Below are 24,637 nucleotides of genomic sequence, written 5' to 3' on the forward strand. Positions count from 1 at the left end.
GGAAACTGAGTCTTAGGGAGGTTAATGGTATTGCTTAATGTACTACCGCTGGTAAGTTGTAGACATAAGACTCACACTTAGGTCAGGTATGACTCCAAGATCTATGCTTATAACTATCTCCCCTTTATGACCTCCAGAGGTTGCTAGATATACTTTTTACTGTGATTAAGTATTTTAATCTGATCAATAAATTTGGTCATAAGAGTATTAAAAATGCTAAAATGGTGTGCGTGTTTTATAATGAATGGAATATTGTCTTGCTTACCTATTTTGTTTAAAATAACCATGAGCTCGTTTTATGTCCAGAAGACATCCAAAGGGGATGATAGCTGTATAAAATCCGTTTGATAACTCAAACTACTTGTCATTAGTAAAATGGGAGTTAGGAAGGTAGCACTCTGTGATTCATATTCAGTGATGAACCCAAAGTTGGAACCCTTTGAAGTTTCCTCTCATTTTATGTAGCAACAATGTATATTTGACCATTGTAATTATAATAGCACTCTAGTTGTTATGATATATCTTATAATGCTATGTTGACTCATAAGAACACTCAAGTTCTAATCCCATTTCCCTTTGACCAAATGTTAGGGAAACTAACAAAATATCTTTGGGAATTGATAATATTGATACTTTTTTTCTTAAATTGTACTATTGCATACGATTTTCAAATGTTTACAGAATTAGTAATACACACAGGCAAAGCTGATTAAATATAAGGTGTTTAACCAAATAATACCCCAAAGAACAGTAAGAAATTGACAAACCTTTTGCTAATGATAAGTTTTATCAAATAGAAGATTGTCTTATTATAAATTTATTATTTGGGGCTTTGAAATGATCTTTTCTATCTCATGTGAGAATAGAATCAATAAATATTATAAATCAGGGTCAACTTAATACAGATTGAATTTCTGTCATTAATATGATACAATTAAATGTTTTGGGATGATGATAACAACAGTTGACTTTGAATGCTTATTGTGCTGGGTTGAGCATATTGCATTTTCTTGCTGGATCTGTTAAACTCTTAATGGACCTCATTGTCAGTAATGAGGTATATTAGAGTTGCTCTTGGTCTCATGGTTGATTCGGATTCCCATCTGTCTGCCTCCAAAATCATACTTAACCACCATGCTCTTTTACCTCTCATTGATATCATAGTTTAGCTATTTAATTTAAATGGAGGGAAGGTGCTATTTAACAATATCCACCACCCAGACTGATTTTTTTTTCTTAACACATCCCAGTTGAGCACACTTTGGGGAATTATTCTGCTTATTGCCCCAATGCGTCCTTTCTCCTGATACTTTCAAAAACCTAATTTATTTTTTGCTTGTAAAGATTATTTAAGGTAAAGTACATCTTTGACCACTGCCCCATTATTTATAAAAGATGCAGCCTGACTTTCAACTCCATGAAGACAGGTACCAGCTCTGTCTAGTTTATTTTGTACCTTTAGCAGTTAGCCTGGTGACAGTAGGCACCCCAATAAAAATCTGTTGAATATTGTTGAATACCATTGTTGGGGAGAGTTTTCAAATATATTGACCTTTCCCATCTAGCTGGCCAAACCAAACCACTTGGAGAGCTATGACTTCCAGCGCCAGGTGAAACGTTCCGTAGCTGTGTAAATTCCATCTTCTTAGGCAGGACAGGACTCACTCTCTGGAAAAAACAAATACCACTTTAACATTCAGTATTACCTATATCTTCTGCCATGCTATGCTTTTCTTCATGTGAGTGCATTCAGAGGCGTATTGCTTTACGTGGAAAGATCACAGATAAACACGGGAATTAACAAGGCTGTGTTTCCGTGGCAGCACACCTCAGGCTGGCTGTCTGGTGGATGAGCCTAAGCAAACAGGACAGTATAAATATCCGGACAAACTACCAGGACAGATTTATGACGCTGACACACAGTGCAAGTGGCAATTTGGAGCAAAAGCCAAGTTATGCAGCCTCGGTTTTGTGAAGGTATGTTTGCTTGTGATCTCAAACTTACATTAAGATTCTGCAATGTGTCTGTGTCCCTAACAGAAATCTAAACATTTGGTTTGCGAAGGCCAAGGGTTAGAGTCTGGGTTATCTCTAAAATGTCAGTTGTTTGGCATGATAATTAAGTGGCGATTTTACTGTCAGTGAATTATCCGGGCTTATCCCCCATAGACCATGCCTGGTTTAAATACCATCCGACTGCATCTGTGGGAGAAAATCCCTCCTGGGTTGATGAGGATTTCATCACAAGTAGTAAATCTGGGTAGAGTCACATTTACCTACTTCTCATCATTCTGATTATTATTGTTGTGTTCATATTCCCTTTTCACGTGATACGTTGAAAAAGCATCACCACCTCAAAATATATACCTATGCCTTTATGGAATATGAAAACTACCCTTGACAGCCAACTTTGAGTGTCCAGTCTTCCCTTCAATATTATGAGAAACATTGATGGGAAAAGCAAAGGTCCAGGATGTAGAAATGGGAGAAACATTGGACCAGTTGGTCCAAAACTCCACCACTGACCATCTCAACATCAATACAAAGTGGAATCAGTTTTAAGTTGTTCTTCCCTACTATCCAGAGAGAGAAAGGTGGAATTCCTAGGTATCTGGAAACTGGGAAATGACAAAGTTTTATAGCTCCCTTTCCCTAGTCTCTTCCTGTTCTTCCCCTTTTCCATCCCTCCTCTTGTCTGTTCCTCCTTCTGCTACAGCCCCATTGAGGATAACACTGCCCCTCCCACCGCCCCCCGGCACTTGCCACGTGAGCCTCTGTTCCACAGAAGACATCTTCTTTTTTTTTCTTTTAAGGTTTTATTTATTTATTTGACAGAGAGACACACAGCGAGAGAGGGAACACAGCAGGGGGAGTGGGGGAGGGAGAAACAAGCTCTCCGAGGAGCAGGGAGCCCGATGTGGGGCTCGATCCCAGGACCCTGGGATCATGACCTGAGCCAAAGGCAGATGCCTAGCGACTGAGCCACCCAGGCACCCCGGGGGGGGGCATCTGGGTGGCTCAGTCCTTTAAGCGCCAGACTTTTTTTTTTTTTTTTTTTTAGAAGGCATCTTCTTAGAGACTTACTTTACTTCTCCTCAGTCTTCACAAAGACCTTTTGAAAGGAGAATTATTTTTTACATGGAGCTCAGAGAATGTGTATTCCATTTGCCCACAGCCTCAAAACTTTTAAACCTGTCCATCACATTGATGTTAAGCTTCCTTCTCTCCAGTTAATAGGAGTGTTTCCTAAGCCTCAGTCATGAACATCAACATTCAGTCATTGATAATTACCTTCATTCTTTGTGCTGTCTCTCTATACTGTTGTTTTTTTTTCTAAGATTATTTATTCATTTATTTGAGAGAGAGAGCGCGCCCGGGCAGGGAGGCAGAGGGAGAGGGAGAGGGAGAAGCAGGCTGTCCGCTGAGCAGGGAGCCCAATGCGGGACTCGATCCCAGAACCCTGAGATCATGACCTGAACCGAAGGCAGACGCTTAACCGACTGAGCCACCCAGGCGCCCTGTATCTCTGTATTGTTATTCACGTGTTGCTTTTCTAACAAATCAGCTCACTTAAAAGTACATGAGTCCAGTCCTAATAAATAACCACCAAATCACAGGTTTGATATGGGATCACATATTTTTCTAATGCTCTTTAAATGTATGACTATCAGAAAAGTTTACCCACACACCATCCACAATTTTTTTGGTGTATCCTCCATGGTACATGGACCTTACTTTGGCAAATGCTGGTGTATCGTGTATACATTAATAAATGTACGGCTGTTTCTAATTGCCTGTTGATGTGCTTGGCAGAAGTCAGTGGACATTCACTTTGCGGACAAAGTTTGCCTAACTCTGTCTCCTCTTCCTTTCATTCCTAAAGGTTTCACTAGCTTACACAGTCATTAAACATTTTTTAAGCGCTTACTCTGCGGCAAAGGCACAATTGCTAAAAAGTTTGATTTTCTTTAGAAATATAAAGAAAGTTTTAAAAATTACTAAGATGCCTTCAGGATCAGACATTCATCAAACGTGTGGGGTGCCTGTTCCGTGTACGACAGTGTGCAGGGCTCAAACAGCCAGTCTTCAGGGACAGATATTTTCCTGGAACCATACCATATTTTCGAGAGACAGCACCTCAGTCTGATGGTCTCCCTTGGGGAGTGGAGCAAAGGGAAGTGGGAATTGCAGACTAGAAGACTGGCTAGAATGAGGAAGGCACAGGGATGGGAATGCCTGGAGGGGCGGGGAGATTTGCTTAAGGGAGAGGTTTGAGATGACCATGAGGTAAGACAGGGAAGGTGGTGGATCCCGAATGTGGAATGTTTCCCCCCACAACCTAGGGGGCAGAAGATACTGTTTGTAACCAACCATGGCATTATCGCTGATAATCACAGATAGTTCCTGCCTGGTCCTACGTGGGAGGGGTTTCCTAAACAAGCAAACCTCCATTCGCCCTGCTGGTCTGGACAGTGTAGACCTGTCTCCGGCAGCACAGGGAAAGGATGGTGTTTGTTTTCAGAGTCTTCACTGTCCTGTCATTGCTTTCCCTTACAAACGTATTCTCCTCCACTGCCTACTTTTTTTGAACTTTATGCCTCCTGGAAAAGTAGTTTTGCATAATAGTTAGAAGAGAAAAAAAAAGGAAAAAGGAAAGAATTCTCAAGTGTCTTTGAAACCAGCGATGCAATTGATCATCAGCATCCCCTGGAACTTGTTATAAATGCAAATGATCAAGGCTCATCCCACCCTAAAGAATAAGAAGGTTTAGGGGTAGGACTTGGCAATGCTTGAACCCCGGGGCTCTAGGTGATATTTGGATGCACACTCAGGGTTGGGAATTGTTGAATTAGGCAGTCTTCAGTTTTACACACACACACACTCTCACTCACACACACCACCCCCTCCACCCCCCCACCCCCGTCTGACTTTTGGAGTTAGGTAGACCTGGGTTTAAAACCTTATTCCACCACATCCTAGAACCCTGAGCAAATGGCTGAACCTCCCTCGGCTTTTGTGGCCTCATCTATCTGTAAGGCGAGGATAAGGACAGTTCTTCCCTGGTAATTGTGAGGGTGCAGCTCCTGGGACGGCGGCACCCCTCAGCGAACACCCAGGCTTTCCTTCATGCTCTCCCCCTCCTGTCTCCAGCAGCATGGCCATCCCAGGCTCCTCTCTCCCCGTGGCTTTCTTGCCCAAGGCCCCGAACTCTGGAAGACTCTGGTCAGTGCTTCTGATGCCCCTTATTTTACTGAGTTAGCAGCAAGCAGCCTGTATTCTGTTACCTCAGCAGCCAGCAGTTACTGTCACACAGCAGAAGCTCCATAAATGTTCACTTACAGATGCACCAAGAGGGCTCGAAGCAGAATAGGAATTATGGGGAAGGCATTTGAATTCCAGTGACTACGTTTGCGCCCATCACCTCAGAGTACACTTCCTTCAAAAGAAAAGGCACGTCAAAAATAGTAGGATGGGCATGTATTTCTTCTTTCAAGAATCTGACATTGCAATGCATAAAGGACGTCAAAAGATACAAAGTTCTAGAAAAGAAATCAAGGACATGCAATGTACAGCATGGTGACTATAGTTAATACTCTATTGCATGTTTGAAAGTTGCTGAGCGAGTAGATCTTTTTTTTTTTTTTTTTAAAGATTTTATTTATTTGACAGAGAGAGAGCACAAGCAGGGGGAGGAGTAGAGGGAAAGGGAGAAGCAGGCTCCCCACCGAGCAGGGAGCCCGATGCGGGACTCGATCCCGGGACTCCAGGATCATGACCTGAGCCGAAGGCAGCTGCTTAACCAGCTGAGCCACCCAGGCGCCCCGCGAGTAGATCTTAATAAGTCCTCATCACAAGAAAAATTGTAACAATGTATGGGGACAGATGTTAACAGGATTTATTGTGCTGATCTTTTGTAATATATACAAATACTGAATCATTATGTTGTATACCTGAAACTAATACAGTGTTACCTGTCAGTTATACCTCAATTTTAAATATTATTTTAAAAAAAAGAACTTGACATTGGGATAAAAGAATGGGGAATAAGGAGAAACTTCCTAGTATCTAAATCTAAATGTAATCAGTAAATTTTACCTACTTTGCAATCTACTAAATTTACTACATCAGGTTTCAACTCTTACTAACTTCCCCCATGGACTTATGTTCCAACTGTGTTGATGTCCTTGTATTTTCTCATACCGTTCCTTCTTTCATGTCTACAAGCCTTTGTAGACATGCCTCCCACCCTAGAAAGCTGCATGGTCACCCATGTGACAAATACCTAATCATCTTTTACTGTTGTTGGAGATTCAGTGCAAGCGGTACCTCCTATTTTCCCCAAGGAGATTTAAGCATTCCTTTCACCCAGGCTCCATCTGCACCCTCTGTGGACCATCGTAAACTTGTGGTTCCATATTATAACTGACCAGGTGTGCCTCTTGCCTCAGTGGATGGCAAATACGTAGCGTGTACCCACCGTGTTGCCAGAGACCCAGGAATCATTTGCTGAATTTACATGGTAACTAAAACCAACATTTCTTTAGCACTCCCATTTTCATCAAGTGGAGGATTTTGCCTCTGTCCCCGTCTCATCCCTCCTCAAGGAAGGGAGAGAGAGAGAGAGAGAGAGGAGTCAAGGAGGACTCTAGGATTTTTGGCTTGAGCATCTAGAAGTACGGAGGTGTCATAACATGAGCTGGAAGAGTCTGAACAGGTTTGGGGGGACAGATGGGGAATTTTGTTTTGGATGTGTTCGGTGCTTTATAAAATTCGATTTGCAGAAACCATTAACATTTTGAGCACATCGGGTTTTGCTTGGAGGGGCGTCCTTCAGAATCTTTGGAACACAACAGGACAACATGGTCAACAAGTGATAGGACAGAGTAATGCCTAGTATCGAGACTCTCCTTAAAAATCACATGCAGGCAACATGAGACCTTGGAGTCTCTGTGGTTATTTCTTTTTCCCTTAAATTATGACTCCAGTCTAGGGAATTATAGATAAGGAAAAGTTAGTTGAATATGTTGGGAAAAAAAAAAAGAGGAGAGAGCAAGCAAAAAAGTACAAACTCTTATTTCTGTTTACTTTGCAAGGGAGCTTTCTCAGAAGACTCTCATGGTCGTCAAAGCACGTAGTTGGCTATAATTACGTTTGACTTATGTCCTTCACCACAAAAGAAATAACATGTTCATACAGCCTGTCTGATTTCACTCTGGAATCCTGTGTTTTTGTGTTTTGCCTCATTTTCCCGGTCTTCTCCAGCTGCCCCTTCTCCTTCGCCCTGTGGCTTGGCATTGGCTGTGGAATCTGGGTCTCCTCTGCCTGGGTCTGCCCCAGGGTCATTTTCGGTGGCTGCCACATAGGCGAAGGGTGTGGGTTATGGCTGCTCGCTGGCTGTCAGGAGGGAAACAGTTTAATTCTGAAAGCCTTTCTAACTGTGGCTGTGTTTCATTGGTTGCCTCTCCTTTCTCCATTTTGATGTCGACTGTCTTTTTCCACATTAAGTTGTTCTCCCCAGGCCCAGGGTGATACATGGAGGAGAGCACACAGAGATGATGAAGCTGATTCACTTGTTGGCAGGCTGCCTCATGCTTTCTACTAATGTCAGTTGCAGGTCCACGTGTGTGGGAAACACTGTAATATTGTGTCTTAGGAGCTGTTTTGAGATTTGAAAATGGTATCATGGTATGTGTGGCACATGTCTGGGGCCACGGGTGGGTTATAGTCCCCAGCAGCATCCTGAATATCCTTCCATTCTCTTTTTTTTGGGGGGGCGGTGGGGGAGAACTTTATGGTTTACACAATCAGGCTCACTGCACATCTCTCTGGTTTCCCTGTATTTCCTCTTCTTGGTTCTGTGGAAAACTTTTTGTGAAATAACCCCTGAGCATGTTCTTGCCATATTGTGTCACCGTGAAAGCTACATTAACCGGAAGGCTTGGGGAATTGGGTGTCCGGTTAATGGAATTTTCGGGGCCACACCAAGTGACCACAAAAGTCATTTTGTTTCCTCCCTTGTTGTTAATATTTTCCTCCAAATTGTATGCGTTCACACGTCTATCCCAGTAAATAGAATATGGCAAACAAAATGGAATGATTTTGACATTTCATGATTTTGACATTCTCTTAATGACATAATTCTGAGTAGCAACTTCAGCTGTTTGAGCTGGAGGGAATCTGGTTCGGTCCCCTCGCTTTATAGATGGATAACAGAGGCCCAGATGTTGAGAGCTTTCCAACTTCCTTTAATGGCAAATCCAGGTCCAGAGAGCAGTGGTCGAGGACTCTGGCTGGAATCAGGCCAGTGTGAGTCCTGCCTTTGCCACTTACCAGCTGTGTGTGACTTGGTGGCTTTGAAAGTGTCAATAGCTTGCTCAGTCCCATCATCTAAATTAGTATATGTGGGGAATTAGCTTAGTGTCCAACACTAAATGGTGTTAGTAACAGTACTAGTTTCCTGTGACTGCTCTAACTTTCCATGAAATTGGTGACTTAATATACAAATTTATTTTTTTACAGTTCTGGAGGTAGACATCTGGAATGAGTCTCACTGGGCTAAGATCAAGTGTTGTCAGGGTTGTTTCCCTTCTGGAGGCTCCAGAAGAGAAGCCATTTTCTTGCCTTCTCCAGCTTCTAGAAGCCTCCTACGTTCCTTGGCTCATGGCCCCTTCCCCCATCTTCAAAGCAAAAACATCCCCCTTAGTCCTCCTCACACTGTCCTTTCTCTGGTTCTCTTCTGTCTTCCTCTGCCCTATTTAAGGCCCCTCATGATTATCTTGGGCCCATGTGGAAAATTAAGATAGTTTCCCCATCTCAAGGTCAACTGATGAACAACCTTAATTACGTCTGCAATTTTAATTCTCCTCTGCTATGTAACTGCACAAAGTTACAGGTGTCAGTGATTTGGATGTGGTCCTTTTTGGGAGGGGGGGCAGTATTCTGCCTACCACAGTCTAGCATGAGAGTTAAACTCTTTCATGGTGTGAGAATTGTCGAAATGCTTCAAAATTACTAAAGAGGAGGAAGGTGATGATGGTGATCATTCACACCATTTATCCTTGAGAACCAATGGAGAGGCAAGAGCTACTTTTATCACTGTTTGCACAGGGGAGAAAACTGCACATCGGTGACTTCTAGAACATGTCCGTCTATAGGGCGTGGAACCTGGGATTCTGGGGCAAGGATTTGAATCCGATGTGCTCGATTCCAATCTTGGCCTCTCCTGCTTCACTGGTGGTGGTGTTGGTGGTGATTATTACAAACCAGGTCTCTTAGTTTCAAGCCCAGTGGTCCTGAGATGAACTATTATTACCTCCCCATCAAAATACAATATTGTGTACAAAAGCTTTGGATATTTTCATTTTTATTCTAGCAACACCCTTACCAGCTGCTTCTTTCCTTTCAGGACATTTGCAAGTCTCTTTGGTGCCACCGAGTGGGTCACAGGTGTGAGACCAAGTTTATGCCTGCAGCGGAAGGGACCGTTTGTGGCTTGAGTATGGTAAACTGCATACGTGTTAGTTTTTAGTTCTGGAAATACGGTAACGCATAGAAACAAACCATCATACAAACTATTTGTACTGGGACCTTCAGAATGGAATGCCTTGGCCGCATACATTTTCTGACTTGTCTTTAAATCCACTAGCATTACGTAGCAGCTATTATAAAAACTCAATGCTAATATCACCCAGTTGGCTCCATTGTTTATGATGATTTTTTTTTCTGACTTTGGTTTCCATTTTTAGATGAAATATTTGAACAAGGTGGAAGGTTTCATTGTATACTGTTTGCCTTTTAAACTTGATTTAGTATAGAGAAGCTTCAGGGAGCAGATGTCCCCTTAGTAGCAAAGGAAGGACTGTCCCCCCATACAAGGCTTCTACTTCTCACCTCCCGGGACCCATCACTGAGTTTCTGACACGCTCAGGGGAGTCCCGTCACGTAGAGGGACTCCTGGCAAAGGGTAAGCTGGGTCACTGTCGGTTGTACCAGAAAGCCGGTAGCCGGCAAGTACGGTCAGTCCTCAGAACCATCTCCAATATGAGATATCTGTGTTTTGAATGAAGAACATTCATAGTTTCTGGGTTTTTTTTCTCCTTTCTTAGTAGCATCTGCAGGGAGAGAAGCACTTGATACAGCAGTATATGACCCAGATTTGGTGCATTCCTTTGGAAGATCATGATCAAGGGCTATGAAAGAGGGGAGCGTGGAGATGCTCCAGGATCTCTGATCTCTGCTTCTGGCTCTCCCGAGGCAGCATGAGCTGGTAGAGAAGACTCGGTCATTTAAAGTGAATTCAGTTGCACAATAACTTATTGACTGCTAGATATCAGAGACAGGAGACCCTGGGGATACAAGGATGAATAAAATTCAGTTTTATCTCTTCAAGAGCTCCCAGTCCAGTGGGGAAACCTGTGCAGAAGCCAATAACGTGGACTTTCTTTTTAAACAGACCTCCTTTAAGCCCTGAGTTGCTGTCGATGCTCGGGATTAGGTATGCACTTATTAGAATGAAGTACAGTGAGTGGGTACACCAAGGTGGATGTTGGAATGTGAATCCCATCCTCAGTTGGATGGGAGAGAGACTTTAAGTGAGAGATTAACGATAAAGGCAAAAATATAGGCACACAAAAATTAACAAGTGTTCAGAAAATGCTTACTAATATTGAGTCATTTATTCAAAGTCTTTTAAAATATTTTCATTTTTTAACTCTTTGATTTTAAAGAAAATAATTTTTTTTTTAAAAAGTTGAGGTACTATGTGCAACTTTCCTTCAGAAGTACCTGTCTTAGGAAATTCCACTAAGGATGCTCATTGAAAATGGGCATGGAATGTTTTAGGTGTGATGAGGCAAAATAGTGAAATAATTGAACATATAAGTACTGCTCAAGTCATTTTTATTTTTTAAAGATTGTATTTATTTATGAGGGAGCACGAGTTGGGGCGGAGGGGCAGAGGGAGAGGAACAAGCAGACTCCCTGCTGAGCAGGGAGCCTGACTAGGGACTCTATCCCAGGACCCCGGGATCATGACCTGAGCCGAAGGCAGCCGCTCAACCGACTGAGCCACCCAGGCGCCCCGTCATTTTTATTTTTAGAGCATCAAAATTTAGGACTTGAAACTCGAGGATTAGTGGGTATTTTTTCATTATGAACGCAACAGCATTAAACATAAGAGGGATGTAGAAGAATAGATTGATCTAATAAGTAAGTGCCAAGTGGCATAGGGCTGAAGTTTTTATTACCTACCTACACCAGGGATGTAGTTCCATGGGCATGAAAATGCCCCTGGATTAGACTTTAGTTACTGTAACCTGAGACAAAGCGGTCCAGAAGTTAGAAAACAGATGTCCTCATGCCACTCCCCCACCTCATTATTTTAAGAGACCAGGCTGCAGTTTTAAATACTGGGGGAATGCCCCTGAATGAATGGGGGAAGGCCTCCCCCTCAGCAGAAAACGTTCAGATGAGTTCCGTCCGTCATCACTCCGGTTTAATTATTACTGCATCCACGTGCAAGGTTCTCGGACTCTTCCTCCTCTAGGGGATGGAACCAGCTCTTCATTAGACTATATACTCCGTGAGGCCAGGACCATGCCTTATGCTTTATATCAAGTGTCCTACAGCGTAGCGACTACTCTGTGTTTTGTTCCTTTGTAACTGGAGCCTAGCTGAATTCTTCCCCATATCTTTCTAGTCCCTGGTCATTCAGTGATATTTGGACCGTGAATGTTCAGTAAACATGTGAGGATGTGAAAAAGCACATACGTTTATCTAGTTACATGTGCAAGAAAAGAAAGGCTTGTGTTTTCTGTTGGTCATAAAAGGTGTCTGCCCAGTTACGGCCACTCAGTTTGAAATTAGAAGAAATGCCTATCTGTATACGTATGAATAGATACAATTTTATATGTAGAATTTTATAAGTGTATTATGCACGTGTGTGTGAATCACACACACATATATATATAATATGTATATTATGAGCAAGTTCTGCGTGACTTAGAATAACTTCACACTTTCCTACAAGCCTCTGCAGTGAGATCCAAAGAGGATGTGTGTGTGTGTGTGTGTGTGCATTCATGTATTTACTTCTGATTTCTATACTGAATGAAAAAGCCAGAGGAGACAATCTTCTGGCAACCTAAGCCAATACTAGGATGAATCCTGAAATAAAAGAAAGTTAAATTAATTGAAGGTTTGGAACAGATCTAAAAACCATATTTCTTAAAAAAAAGAAAGAAATTCAGGTTAAGACCTATGCGGGGGGCGGGGGGCGCATTTGCCTCTGAGGCGAGAAGGATACATATCCTGTTGAGGGGCTTTGGTGACTGAGTTGAAATTGAGCCTCAGCTGTACCTATGTGGCTGCTTTGGGTAGCTGTGTTAGTATTTCTTTGCTGAATTTCTCTCATCCAGAAAATAGTTACTAACTCCTTAGCGCTTTGGGAGGATTACGTTAGGAAGTGCACGGGAAGTCCTCCCGCTCCCCCTGCCTGCACTGTTTCTGGCACCTAGGAGCAACTTCATGAAGTGCAGCCCCTGCTGTTGCTGTTGGCTCTTACCTTGTGTCCGCCACTGAGCTCAGCCAGGACAGTCCCGGGGACTCCTGGTTGGGAAGATTCTGATTGCTGCTCCCAGTGGCCCAGATCCTCTAATGACCAATTGCTTTCCCCCTAAAAGGGCTCAATGGTGTTACAGGAGTTCATGCAAACTCTGAAATGGCACTTAATCCAGGGAAAAGACAAATGAAAAACACAAGAAGTAATCCGCACACGGCAAGAATTTGAAGAAAGGAAGCAATATCTTGAACTGGGCAAAGTTCACTCGCCACACAATAAACAGCCAAGGAGCCAAATGTATCCCAGGGGGAAAGCGAAGATTTGAAAGTCAAACCACCTCCCCCTAATTCTGTAACTGAAGCCCCATTCCTCGGCAGAACCTGGCATGCATGGTCCAAACCCCAGTCCATTGGATCTCACTGTGGAGGCTTTTAGGAAAGTGTGCAGTTACGCTAAGTCATGCAGAACTTGCTCATAATAAAAGCACCACAGGAATAAAACCACTACCAGAGGCTAATGCAAGCCCCAAGGACAGAGATGACCAGCAAAGCCTGGAATGTATTGCAAAAGAAAACAAATGGAGAGGTTAGCCCAGAAAACCGTTCTCGTCCTGGCTCGATCAGAGCACTAGCAAATGAAAGACCCAGAGCTAATTCCTAAAAGACACTCGGAGAGCTCAAAGTCATCCGAGGGTCTGGAGCAGGGACCTTTCATACAGACAAAAAGGTCAAAGGGTGTTATCTACAAGCACAGTTGGCCTGGACTGAGAACTATTGGGCTTCATAAGAAGTGCTCCGTAGGGATGGTTTGGGATAAACAAAAATGTCTGCATAATTGTATCTGTTTTTATGATAAGATCATCAGAATGATAAATTCGTGTTCATACCTAAAAAAAAAACCCGGTTCTCCCTGAGTGAATGATCCACATTGTTCTCAAAGCAGCCTTGTTTCTAGATTTCGGGGGAGGCTCCGTTGTCCTTGTGCTTGCACTGAGTCCCTTGGCTGTTGGGTGGAATCTTACCTGAACATTTCACCTCGACAGCTCACAAAGCATACGATCCTCGCCTGCTGGTGACAGATGCCCCCTCCCTAGATGTCAGCCTTTCAAAATGCACACAGTAGATGCAGAGCAACCTGGTGTCGGTAAAGTGCAGATGGCCAAGGAACCTGTCAAGGTGTCCTGCGTTCTCCCATTTGCCGACGCGCTCATTTTTCCGTTAACGCGCAGGTGTCTGCCTCTCCTTCCCGTCCCCGCATGGACTCTGACAGGAAACGTGTCACACCTTCTTTTTATAGTGGTGTCGGCAAGGCCAGTGTGTGAAGTTTGGGGAGCACGGCCCCCGGCCCGTCCACGGCCAGTGGTCCGCCTGGTCCAAGTGGTCAGAGTGTTCGCGAACCTGTGGTGGTGGAGTAAAGTATCAAGAGAGACACTGCAATAACCCCAAGTAAGGCTCCAAAGAAAGTCCGTATTCGTAAAAGGCAAGAATGTACGGTTTGGGTTTTGTTTGGCTTACGTACTGGTTTTTAAGTGCAGTTGCCTTCCCTCCAGTGAATCACAACCAAACTGGGGTTTTACGGTTTGCATATACAGACTACAGGCACTGGGCAGGGGGTGGGGGTGTGACGGTCAGAAACCCAAAAACAACAAAGGAGCTACTCTATGTATGTGTGACTAGGACGATCAGAGACTCAAGTGATAGCCCGAGCTCGTTTCCGAATCTAAATTTGAGCCACACGGTCACACAGTCAAATGCCTGTGTTGTGGAGCTGAGAAGCTTGGCCAGTGGAATGTGTGTGTGTGTGTGTGCGTGTGTGTGTGTGTGTGTGTTTCAAACTGATGAACTGGAGAAAGTATGCTAATTTTTGCCTTGCAGGAATGTACATCAACACGTGGTGACAGATCTGCCTGACTTTTCAAGAGAAACCAGAAATCCAAAAAAAATGTGTGTGAAATTTCCCGACTGTTCAGATACTGACAACAAATTCCGTTTGCTTTAAACAGAACGCAGTGAGGACTAATCACAGCATCTACAGATGGGAGACTGGCCTGTGGTCACCTGTGGGCACGCTCTGGCCCCGGGTGTACTGGGGTTCTGTGTTCTTTGAAAACGAAGGCGGTTTTATGTTCCTTTCCTCTGCTCTCATCCCCGTGTGCAACCCTCGGGAGATGCCCGCTCCCTGATTGGCACAGGGATGTGGAGAGAGCCCAGGGTTGAGAGCCAGATGGGACTGCAAATCCTGGGTCTGCCGCCTATTAATTATGTGACTTTGGGAAGTTCACTTGAACTCTGAGCTTGAATCTATATGTAAGGTTGAGACAGTAATGCCTCCTCTGAAGGTTTGGGGGGATGAGAAGGGGGTCTGTAGAATGCCCCCTACCAGGGAGCCTCCAGTGGGCATTCAACAAAAGGATCCGGGGTCCGTGTGGCTTTTATCACCTTCATCCTAAACTCGACCCGGAGTACAGGGTAGCAGAGGATGGGTCCTCCAAAACAAGGGGAGGGGGGAGGGAGGCCTTCCTGACGAAACTGGACTTTTGGAGAATGTGGTAGAGAAGAGCGTGAGGGGTCCTTGGAAGATAGGGATGTCACTTCACAGCACTGAGTGGTGGTATAGCGTGAAGGTCCTAAGCCCAGAACCCTACATAGGTTTGCCTCCCGGCCCTGCCTCTCTCCAGCTATGTAGCCACAGACAGCTTTCTCTCCCTGCTCTAGATTCCTCACTGGTAAAAAATGGACTAAGGAGAGTGCCTACATCAACTGAGTTAATGTTTGCAAAGCGCTTCTACAAAGTGCCTGGCATGTTACAAGCATCGCATAAATGTTTGGTAGATTAAGAATTAAAATAAATAAATGAAACTGGAGCAGAAGGAAAAATTTAAAAGGGGCCTGGCCTTTTATCTGAGTCAGCAGCCTGAGCTGGATCAAGAGGCCAGTTTGTTCCCAACTAGGAGAGGGTCAGAAGACACTTTGACCATGGTTTGCTACGTGCTCTTTGGGATCTCAGGCTAACAGTATTCTTCAACTTTGACACTGTTGACATTTTGGGCTGGAAAATTTTTGTTAGGGGGTTTGTCCAGGACATGGCAGGATGTTTACCAGCAGCCCTGACCTCTCCCCACTAGATGCCAGTAGGATGGCGCTCCCTCCCCGACAGCCCCCTGATAACCAAAAATGTCCTGAGACTGTCACATGTCCTGTAGGGGGCAAAGCCATCCCCAGGTGAAACTCACTGGTTTATTCCGATCCAGTAACTAGGCGTGATGGTAGACAGGCTTGTGATGCATTTCCAGCTTATATCAGACTATTAAAACCACCCTCCTCGTACTTTGAATGTAGCCCATATCTTGGGTAGGATTCTTAAAATCATTATATTACTTTTCATTTTTTCAGCCTATTTCACAGATCTGGTTTTCATACATCACAACATTTTACAGCTCAGTATTTTCCCAAGAAAGAAATAGATTACCTAATTTAATAGCTCTGCTGGTAACATGCGTGAATGACACCCCTGAGATTTAAATTAAAACCTCTCTCATATCTGTGGGATTGAGAACTCTCATTATAATAGGGTATTGTTCATGGAAAGATCATATTGTAGTTTCAGAAATGCCTAATAAGAGAATGACTAATGTAGTTCCATTTGGTGCCGTTTTATCATTTCAAGATTAAGGCTCCTCGGGATACTGTTTACTTTAATTATGCCTCACAAATAAAACAAGTACATGAGCAGTTGTCCCAAGGCAATTGAATTAGTTGTTCTCTGTTCTTATTTCACTTTGTGGTAGTAAAACTGAGGTTACCCCCCCCATTTTAAATTACTGATTTCTTCTTTGCTTCAGTTCAAACATTTGGTGTGTTCACATTATTCCACCTAACCAGTTTCATTTTCTCATGTGAGAAGCAGTAGGAGCTTTTATTTCACATAATGATGGTTTTCCCAGAACATATTTTGTTTCATAAAAATGAACTATTCCTGGCTGATTTGTGGACTTACCCAACTTTTCAGCTTTAAAAGTGTTTGAAGGTTATCTGGTTCTGGAATCACTGGTACCACACACATATGGCCCTTCTTTTTCCCATGTCTAGGGTAGACATTTTTATTTTTATTTATTTATTTTGAGAGAGAGAGAGAGCATGTGAGTGGGGGGAGGGACAGGTGGAGAGGGAGAACCTCTCAAGCAGGCTCCATGCTGAGCGCAGAGCCCGATGTGGGGCTCGATCTCACAACCCTGAGATCATGACCTGAGCCAAAACCAGGAGTCCAACGCTTAACCAGCTGAGCCATCCAGGCACCCCTGAGGTGGACATTTTTAATGGAAAGAAGCTCTGTTTTCTACTGAGCCTTACTATGCCGCAGGAACCTCGAAACATTTCTTCAGGCCTTCCCTCCCAATCTACCTAGAACAGATGCATGAGTTGCAACCTGTTGTCTGATCCAGTTATTTGATGAATGAGTAACCAGGGCAGGCGGAGGGTCCCAGAGCAGCAATCTTCGCCCGGGTCACCAAGCTGGTAGTGGTAGGGTCAGACCAGGAGCCCACACTTTTAATCCTCTGACATTCCTTCTGGTTCCATGACTATTCAATTATTACAGTCTAAAGGAGCCTAGTGGAATTTCTGTAAAGTCTGTTCAAAAAAATCGCAAAAATTTAGGTAGTGAAAATGAAACATGCAAAGGCATTCTAGAACTTTTCTAAACTGCAAGTCTATTTGAGAAAAAAATAATATGCCTCTAGAGTCATAGCTCTAGAATAATAATTGAATTAAATCTCTGTCCCACTTTTCAACCAGTAATTTCCAGGCTCAGGTGATTATCAAAATCACCAAGTATGCTTAAAAAAAACCCACTGATTTCTGGATCTTCCCATCATACATTCTTATTGAGAAATCTGGAGGGACCCTGGAGTCAGTCCATCTGTCTGTGTGGCTATCTTTTTTTTAACAGAGCTCCCCCACTGGTTCTGTTGATCAGCTAGCCAATGTTGTGACCATCTGTAGCCAGGACATGATAAATTATGCAGAAGTAAAAATGAGGATCCTTTATAATGGTCTAATATAAGGACAAAATCATGTTCCCAGACATTTGTTTTCTGACTGTTTATATTTTTGTTTTAATCTTGTTACACCAAAAGATGTCATGGTAGAATTTTCTGTCAATTTATCCTCACACTTTTGTTTACAGCTGCAGAAGAATGTACCTGTATTTGAGGATTTGATGGAAAAGTACAAATTCTTGCCAGTCATTAATCTGTGTTAACTCTGTCCTAGACTCAACCCTAAATTCTTTTTTTTTTTTTGAAGATCATATCTCATTTATTTTGTGACCTTTGTTTTTTTATCATTTTATTTTATTTTTTTCATGATGATAAATGTACTCTTTAATCCCCATCCTCTATGTCCCCCATCCCCCCACCCACCTCCCCCCCTGGTAACTATCAGTTTGTTCTCTAGAGTTAAGAGTCTGTTTCTCGGTTTGTCTCTCTCTCTTTTTCCCCTGTGATTGTTTGTTGTATTTAATTCCACGTATGAGTGAGATCATATTTCTCTGTATTTCCCTGACTGACTCATTTCCTTAGCACAGTACCCTCTAGCTCCATCCACGTCATTGCAAATGGCAAGATTTCATTCTTTCTGATGGCTGAATAATATTCCATTGTGTACATATACCATCTCTTTATCCATTCACCTACTGATGGCCACATGGACTGCTTCCGTACTTTGTCAGCCCTAAATTCTTTACCAACATCACACTGTTAATCATCACAACTGCCCCCATTTTACAGGTTAGGAGGTTAAACCAGTTGCCTAAAGATAAGCTGGGAAGAGGCAGAGAATATTTAAATCCAGAGCAGCCTCATTATAAAAGGCCAGCTCCCTAACCATGGTACCTGACTGTCTTCCTCTTTCCTGCCGGCCCCTGCTGCCTAACTCAGCTGAATGCAGGCAGAGTGGCTCAGGGAAGGGATCCCGGGGAGTCAAAGGTAGGGGGCTTAGCTGTGCCCTGTCTCTTGCTGGCTATGGGATCTTCACTTGGCAAGTTTTATGAGCTTTCTCATCCGTCTTTCACCTCGTCTACAAAATGAGGGGGTGCTATGGCAGTTTCGAGATCTTTTCCGTGTTACGGTTTCCGAGTTGAAAAAGTTAACACATATGGTCCTCTTTCGCTTTATCGAATCTGAGGAGTCTAAATGAAGGCTATTTGTAGAATCGCAGACAGAATGTCTTCAACTAAGAAAGTTTTAAAAATGCCTTGTAAAAATGACCGGGAATAGTAAAGCTATCGTAGGGCCCTTTAAGGTTTTTCTAAGCACTTTTCAGATAATGATTTAAGAAGTCTTCGGGGATTTAATCCAGCACAATGGCTGCTGAATGTTTAAGTAGTTGCTCCAGAGTGTTTTGAAATAGCAAAAAAATCTCATTCTGGTGTTGTGACCCTTCCCGTTTCTGTTGAATCCATCTTAGCTTGCAGTTGCACGAGGATTTGATAAAATATGCTGAAGCAAATCCAGGGGTGTTTTATAGCATTCTTGTGCTTCCTAAAGAGACAAGGAATTTTAATCACATAAATTTATTAACCTGGAGCCTTCTTTCATGTTACATGTTTGCATTGAGCCTTTGTGTGAGATGATCCGTAGTTGGGTTTTAGCCTTTGGAGAAAAGCACAAAAAAGTGAGCATGAGAAAAAGCAATTGCTTTGTGCCTGTAAGAAGCTGGATAAGCCGTTATTGGTCATTTTCGTTTTGGTTTATGCTCCTTTTTTGTTTATATTGCTTTCTGGTTTTTGCAGTCTACCTACCAAGAGCTTAAAGAGCTGGCCATTAGATCATAATTATTTATGTTCTAATGGGATTCCCTACTCTGGAAATCCATTTCCCATTGTGTTTGGCAGGAGAGGAGTAGGCCGCCTACAAAGTTAAAAAGTGATTATGCAGATGAAAACAAGGGCATTTTTGTTCACAGTTTAGGATCAACTAGAGTAAAATATACAACAGTCAGACAACAATCAGAACGTCGGCTCAGTGACTGACAGAGCCAGATGGGAGGACATGGCAAATGGGGCTTTCTGCTCTTTCTCTTCGGTGTCCTGACTTTCTACATAGCAGCAGGTGGATGACATACTGTAGGAAGCTGGGTGTGTTTAGAAATGGGAGGAGAGCTGGGGAGTAGGTTGGGTCCACATTTGAAGAGCTTTGTAGCACACAGACACACATCTGTCTACATTAATGAGAACATTTAGGTGCATTTACAAATTTCCCACAACAGGTAACATGAGGAGCATCAAGAATATGCTCTCATCATTCTTTAAGGAAGTAGCCAGAATGTAACACTGGGATCAGGGATGACAAGTCAGTTTTATCGAACATGGCAGTTCCAGTTGCTGAGCAGTGGTAATGCCTCCCCAAAGGCCATATTGGGAAAAGAAAGAAAAGAAAGAGCAAGTCCCTGATTGATGGGTTCTGCCTGCCATGGATACAAGGAGGGACATGGCATGTCGTATACTACATTATTTCCGTTCTTGTCACAGATCGCATACACTGCATGCCTTCTGATAATGTTCATCTTGATTGTCCCTCCTTACATTATTGCTTATGACTAATAATGAGCCCTCTGTCTGCTCACACTAAAGCTCTTTCATTTTATTTTTAGGCCTCAGTATGGTGGCAAGTTCTGTCCAGGTTCAAGCCGTATGTATCAGCTGTGCAATATTAACCCTTGTAATGAAAATAGCTTGGATTTCCGAGCCCAGCAGTGTGCAGAATATAACAGCAAACCTTTCCGTGGATGGTTCTACCAGTGGAAGCCCTATACCAAAGTGGAAGGTAATTTGGTCTCTCTAAACCTCCAACAAATATGACTCTTTGTGGACAGCAATGTGAACGAAATCGCTGCCTACATAAAAGAGTTTCGATGTTGAGGTCATCCTCTAGACCTGTCCTGACCCAGTTTTTCATTCACTTCCATAGGTTTTGTTTATTTTTCCATACTTTTTTTTTTTTCACAAGACAACCATTTGTCCCCCACATTTGTAAGCCAAAGGGTTCATGTGTTTGGAATGTACTTATGTTTCAGAACTTACCTTTGACATTTCAGCAATTAAGTCTCCCAGGGATGTTAATTGAAATTGGTATGAATTGTCCAAACCAAAAACCCATGAAACCATATATGCCCCATAGAGACACCATATTCAGCAATTGACGTGTTAGATGATTGCATGGGAAGGCCTCTTTGCAGGGTATTACACACACACACACACACAGAGCCATGAATTTCAAAATGTCTCCATACTGCGTTCCTAGTACTTACTATTACTTAAAGTTGTGGCTTGTATTTTACCTTTTAAATTGAATTGTTTTTATTTTACCAAAGTATCCAAACATTTATTTTAGTTATAATGTACACATTTAATGCGCTTTCTGTTACCTTCGCAGACTAAGCTGTCACCGTTCTGGTTGTTTGCCTTCTATTATTTCAGTTCCCTTGCTTTATCAAAACTCAGCCATCCTTGCTTGAGAAAGGATAACTGGGAGCCCCAAGGGCACACGGGTAGAATGGGAAGACCCTGATGTTAGTGGCAATTCGTGGGAAATAAGACTGAGGGTCGTAGCTGGGCAGAAGCTCAAAAAGAACCCGTGTTGTCAATGACCATAGAGAAGCCAGCGGAGTTAGAGACCGCACACGACGCCTAACAAGGGGGCTGACAGTGATAGTGCCGCTCTGCCCAGCCCCCGCCCAGCCGTCGCGGGAGCTCTGTATGGTTTCGGCTCATGACTGGTTGTCCAAAAGCACAGAGAGAGGCCGGCATGAAAATTCTGCAATTGCAGTGAGCCATCTATAAGTGTCTACTTGTACGTGTTTCTTTTTTTAAAATAGAAACTCAGCCCTTTATTGTTATTTCCAGTGTTTCAGACTGCACTAAGAGATAATAGGTGCAGGGTTTATTAATGAGTTTTAAACCATTTTTTTAAAAGTCATGCTTCATGGTACGCCTCTTTCTTGCTTTATGGAAAAAATGTGTGCTTGCAAAATTAGTTTGTCTTTCATTTCTCTTGGACTTCAGTGACAAAGCTGGGAATACATCCATTTAAAAAAAAAATTTCTCCAGTAGAATAATATAGAAACTTACCAAGAAAAAGAGAAAAGCCAGGTACCTGCAAAAATTCAGAGATAATAACTAGAAAAGGATTTAGATTTATTTGAAATCACTTCAAAGGACAGGATTTGTTCAAAGGCTAAGAACTTCTTAGCCATAGCCCCTTCTCAGGGAGGCCTCCCTCGCCAGCCTGCCCAGAATATCCTTCCTTCTTGTCATCCTCTCAATCCTTAACCTGCTTTGTTCTTCATAGCTCTTAGCCATGCATGAGTTTATATCATATAGTCGCTTATTCATTATCTTTCTCCCCGTAAGAATTTATGTTCCGCGGGATGAAGCCTTTGTCCATTTTGAGCATGCTTGGACCTCCAGCATCTGAGAACAGCCCTTGGCACATATTTATAACTTTCGGAATGAATGAGTGAATAAATAAGCATCAACTGTCCATAATGGATGTGTTTCCCCTTTATGAGTGGCCAGCTCTCCATCGCTGGAGGCATTCTATCAGGAACTGAGCGATTATCTAGGAAGGGCACTGCACGAACATGTTCCTGGGGACAGATAGATAGAACACCTGCAGTTGCTTTCAAGTCCAGCATTTGAAGGTTTCTTTTCTCTTGGTTGAACACTCCTGTCATTCCGTGATTCTTAATGTATGGCCCTTTCCCCCAGACCCTGCTGTCCTTCCTTTCTCACTTCCCCTTCTGTTCCTTGCTTTGTCGTCTTAGATATTCCTTGGTCTTTCCCACATCGTGTCTTTCATTCATACACAGTGTTTACAGAGTGTGTGTTGTGATCACCCTTTAAATAGGTTCTGTGTTGAGTACATGAGGAGACAGTGAAGCAAATAAATTTTGTAACTTGTGAAATATATTTTGGTTTCAAAAGTTTTTCACTAATTGCAGCCTTACTGAGTAAGGAGCATGCTACTTCATTCATTTGCTCAATGGATGTTTACTGAGCATTTCTTGCGTGGGCACCATTCTGCTAGATGCAGGGGGAGCTACACTGAGTAGAACAGAGACCCAGCCTGGGGAGCCCCCATCCTAGCATAGGAGACAGAAAAATTAAGGCCTTTTGTCTCTCCCTCTTCTCCTTCTGATACATACTTAGAATCAGGAAACACTGACCACGATTTGAAGGTGTGGTGACATTCACGCAGGTTGGGAAAGAACAAGGGAAGACTATTTGTAAATGTAGGCAGTCTTTGTCTTACAGTAGTGAGATTTTTTTTCCCCCCCTTCTGTGTTTCCAATAGACCAGTTGAGAAACTTGCCCTGGAGCCTCTGTGGGTAAAACTGAACCTTTTAGAACTTGTTTATTCCTGGGCATGACTGAGAAAAGAAAGGGTATAGATATGTCTTCCATAACCTCCGATGCAAAATTTGGGAGGTGTTTAATAAAGCTATTGAAAGAGATTTCTAGGTAAAGGAGAAACTTTTAATCCATCAGCACATCACATGATCCACATATTTGGATCATGATAAGCTAAGTACTTTCACATTTAAGTTTTGACTATCTTTTATTAAGAGGTTTTATGAAGCACAGCGATTTGCAAACTGTTTACACGTTTGTTGTACAACTGTAGTCAGGGCTGATGTATGGTGTCGCCCACGCAGGGCTCCCGTGAGAAATGTCATCTGGAGCTACTGGCCAAGAAGAATGCTTTGTATTTGGGAAATTGGCATAGCTCCCTTCTGATAACAAGAGCTCTGTAGAAATACAGTATTTTTTTTTTCTTTTTGCCTGTGATACCAGAAACTTCTCAGGGACTTTATGGTCAATAAAAGCTGCATTTTTTAGCCTTTAGGTTTAGTTTGTTTCCTCTTCCTTTTCCTGACGTGATTATTCTCTATATGTTTTATAAACATGAACCATATGCCCCTCTTTTTTTCCCCAAAGTGCCTAAAACGTTTTCTCTTAACTACCCGAATAAATATCTAAAGTAATCCATGTCCTCAATCATGGTCAGCAAACTACACCCTGTGGGCCAAATCTGACCAGTTTTGGTTTGTTTGTTTGTTTGTTTGTTTTCGTAAATAAAGTCTTACTGGAACACGGAAACGCTCCTTCATTTACATATTGTCAATAGCAGACCATAAGCCCTGTAAAGCCTAAAATACTTGCTAACCAAGGAGAGTAGCTGTATAACCCACCGATCATGTGTACTGTGGCTATTACTAAGGATTAGAAAAATGAAATTTTTGTGTTATAGCAGTTTTATTTGAATTGCAAACGAGATTCCTGTTTTTAAAAGCACATATATGTGCATTCATGCATGCACACCCACACCCACATGCAAAACTGTGTAACATTTCCCATTTTAGTCATGATAGCTTTCTAAATAAACTTAATTCATCCTTCTGGCCATCATGTCATTTTCCTGTGATTTCCTCCTGATCACGTCCTGTCTTGATCTCTTTGCTTCTAGAGGCAGATCGATGTAAACTATACTGCAAGGCTGAGAACTTTGAATTTTTTTTCGCCATGTCCAGCAAGGTGAAAGACGGGACTCCTTGCTCCCCAGACAAACACGACGTGTGTATTGATGGGATTTGTGAAGTAAGAGGACATTTCTGCTTTGGGATGTGTGGTCATGCTGGTGTTTCCTCCTATCAAACGTGTACCGTGAGAAGTGGTACAAGAGATTCTGTGTCTGGAGAGAACGCAGCTTAGGGGAAAAGGCCAGTGTTTGCAAGTTGGATGTGCAGACTGTCTCTAACATCCCCACTGATGTTCTGCAAGACCCCTCCGACCTCCTTATTAGCTCTTCTTCACCCGTCTCCACAAGTATGCAATGGAGATGATGTATCTACTACACGCAGTAGCTGCAAAAATTAAATAAGAATGTAAAGAATAGTAGTAAACCTCCATTGCATATTTGCTAAGTATGTTCACTCTATGGTCAGAGCCTCAGAGGTGTGTTTTGACATAGTACTCCTGTTTCCTGCCGATTAGTCTTCCTTTTAATTCCATTGTGTGGGG

At 42.7% G+C, this 24,637-nt stretch overlaps 1 protein-coding gene across 1 annotated transcript in view; it reads left to right on the forward strand.

The window, feature by feature from the left end:
* The window catches only part of ADAMTS18 (ADAM metallopeptidase with thrombospondin type 1 motif 18), a 132,347-nt gene that overhangs the window by 68,806 nt on the left and 38,904 nt on the right, over positions 1-24,637 (forward strand). Inside the window, exons 8-12 of the mRNA XM_081807868.1 lie at positions 1,806-1,977; positions 9,407-9,502; positions 13,856-14,004; positions 20,209-20,381; positions 24,084-24,214. Coding sequence (XP_081663994.1) covers positions 1,806-1,977; positions 9,407-9,502; positions 13,856-14,004; positions 20,209-20,381; positions 24,084-24,214 — 721 coding nt within the window. The remainder of the gene's footprint in view (positions 1-1,805; positions 1,978-9,406; positions 9,503-13,855; positions 14,005-20,208; positions 20,382-24,083; positions 24,215-24,637) is intronic.

This window comes from Leptonychotes weddellii, chromosome 16 (genome assembly GCF_054177405.1).
Source record: "Leptonychotes weddellii isolate Sample4059 chromosome 16, ASM5417740v2, whole genome shotgun sequence".
NCBI classification, from domain to species: Eukaryota; Metazoa; Chordata; class Mammalia; order Carnivora; family Phocidae; genus Leptonychotes; species Leptonychotes weddellii.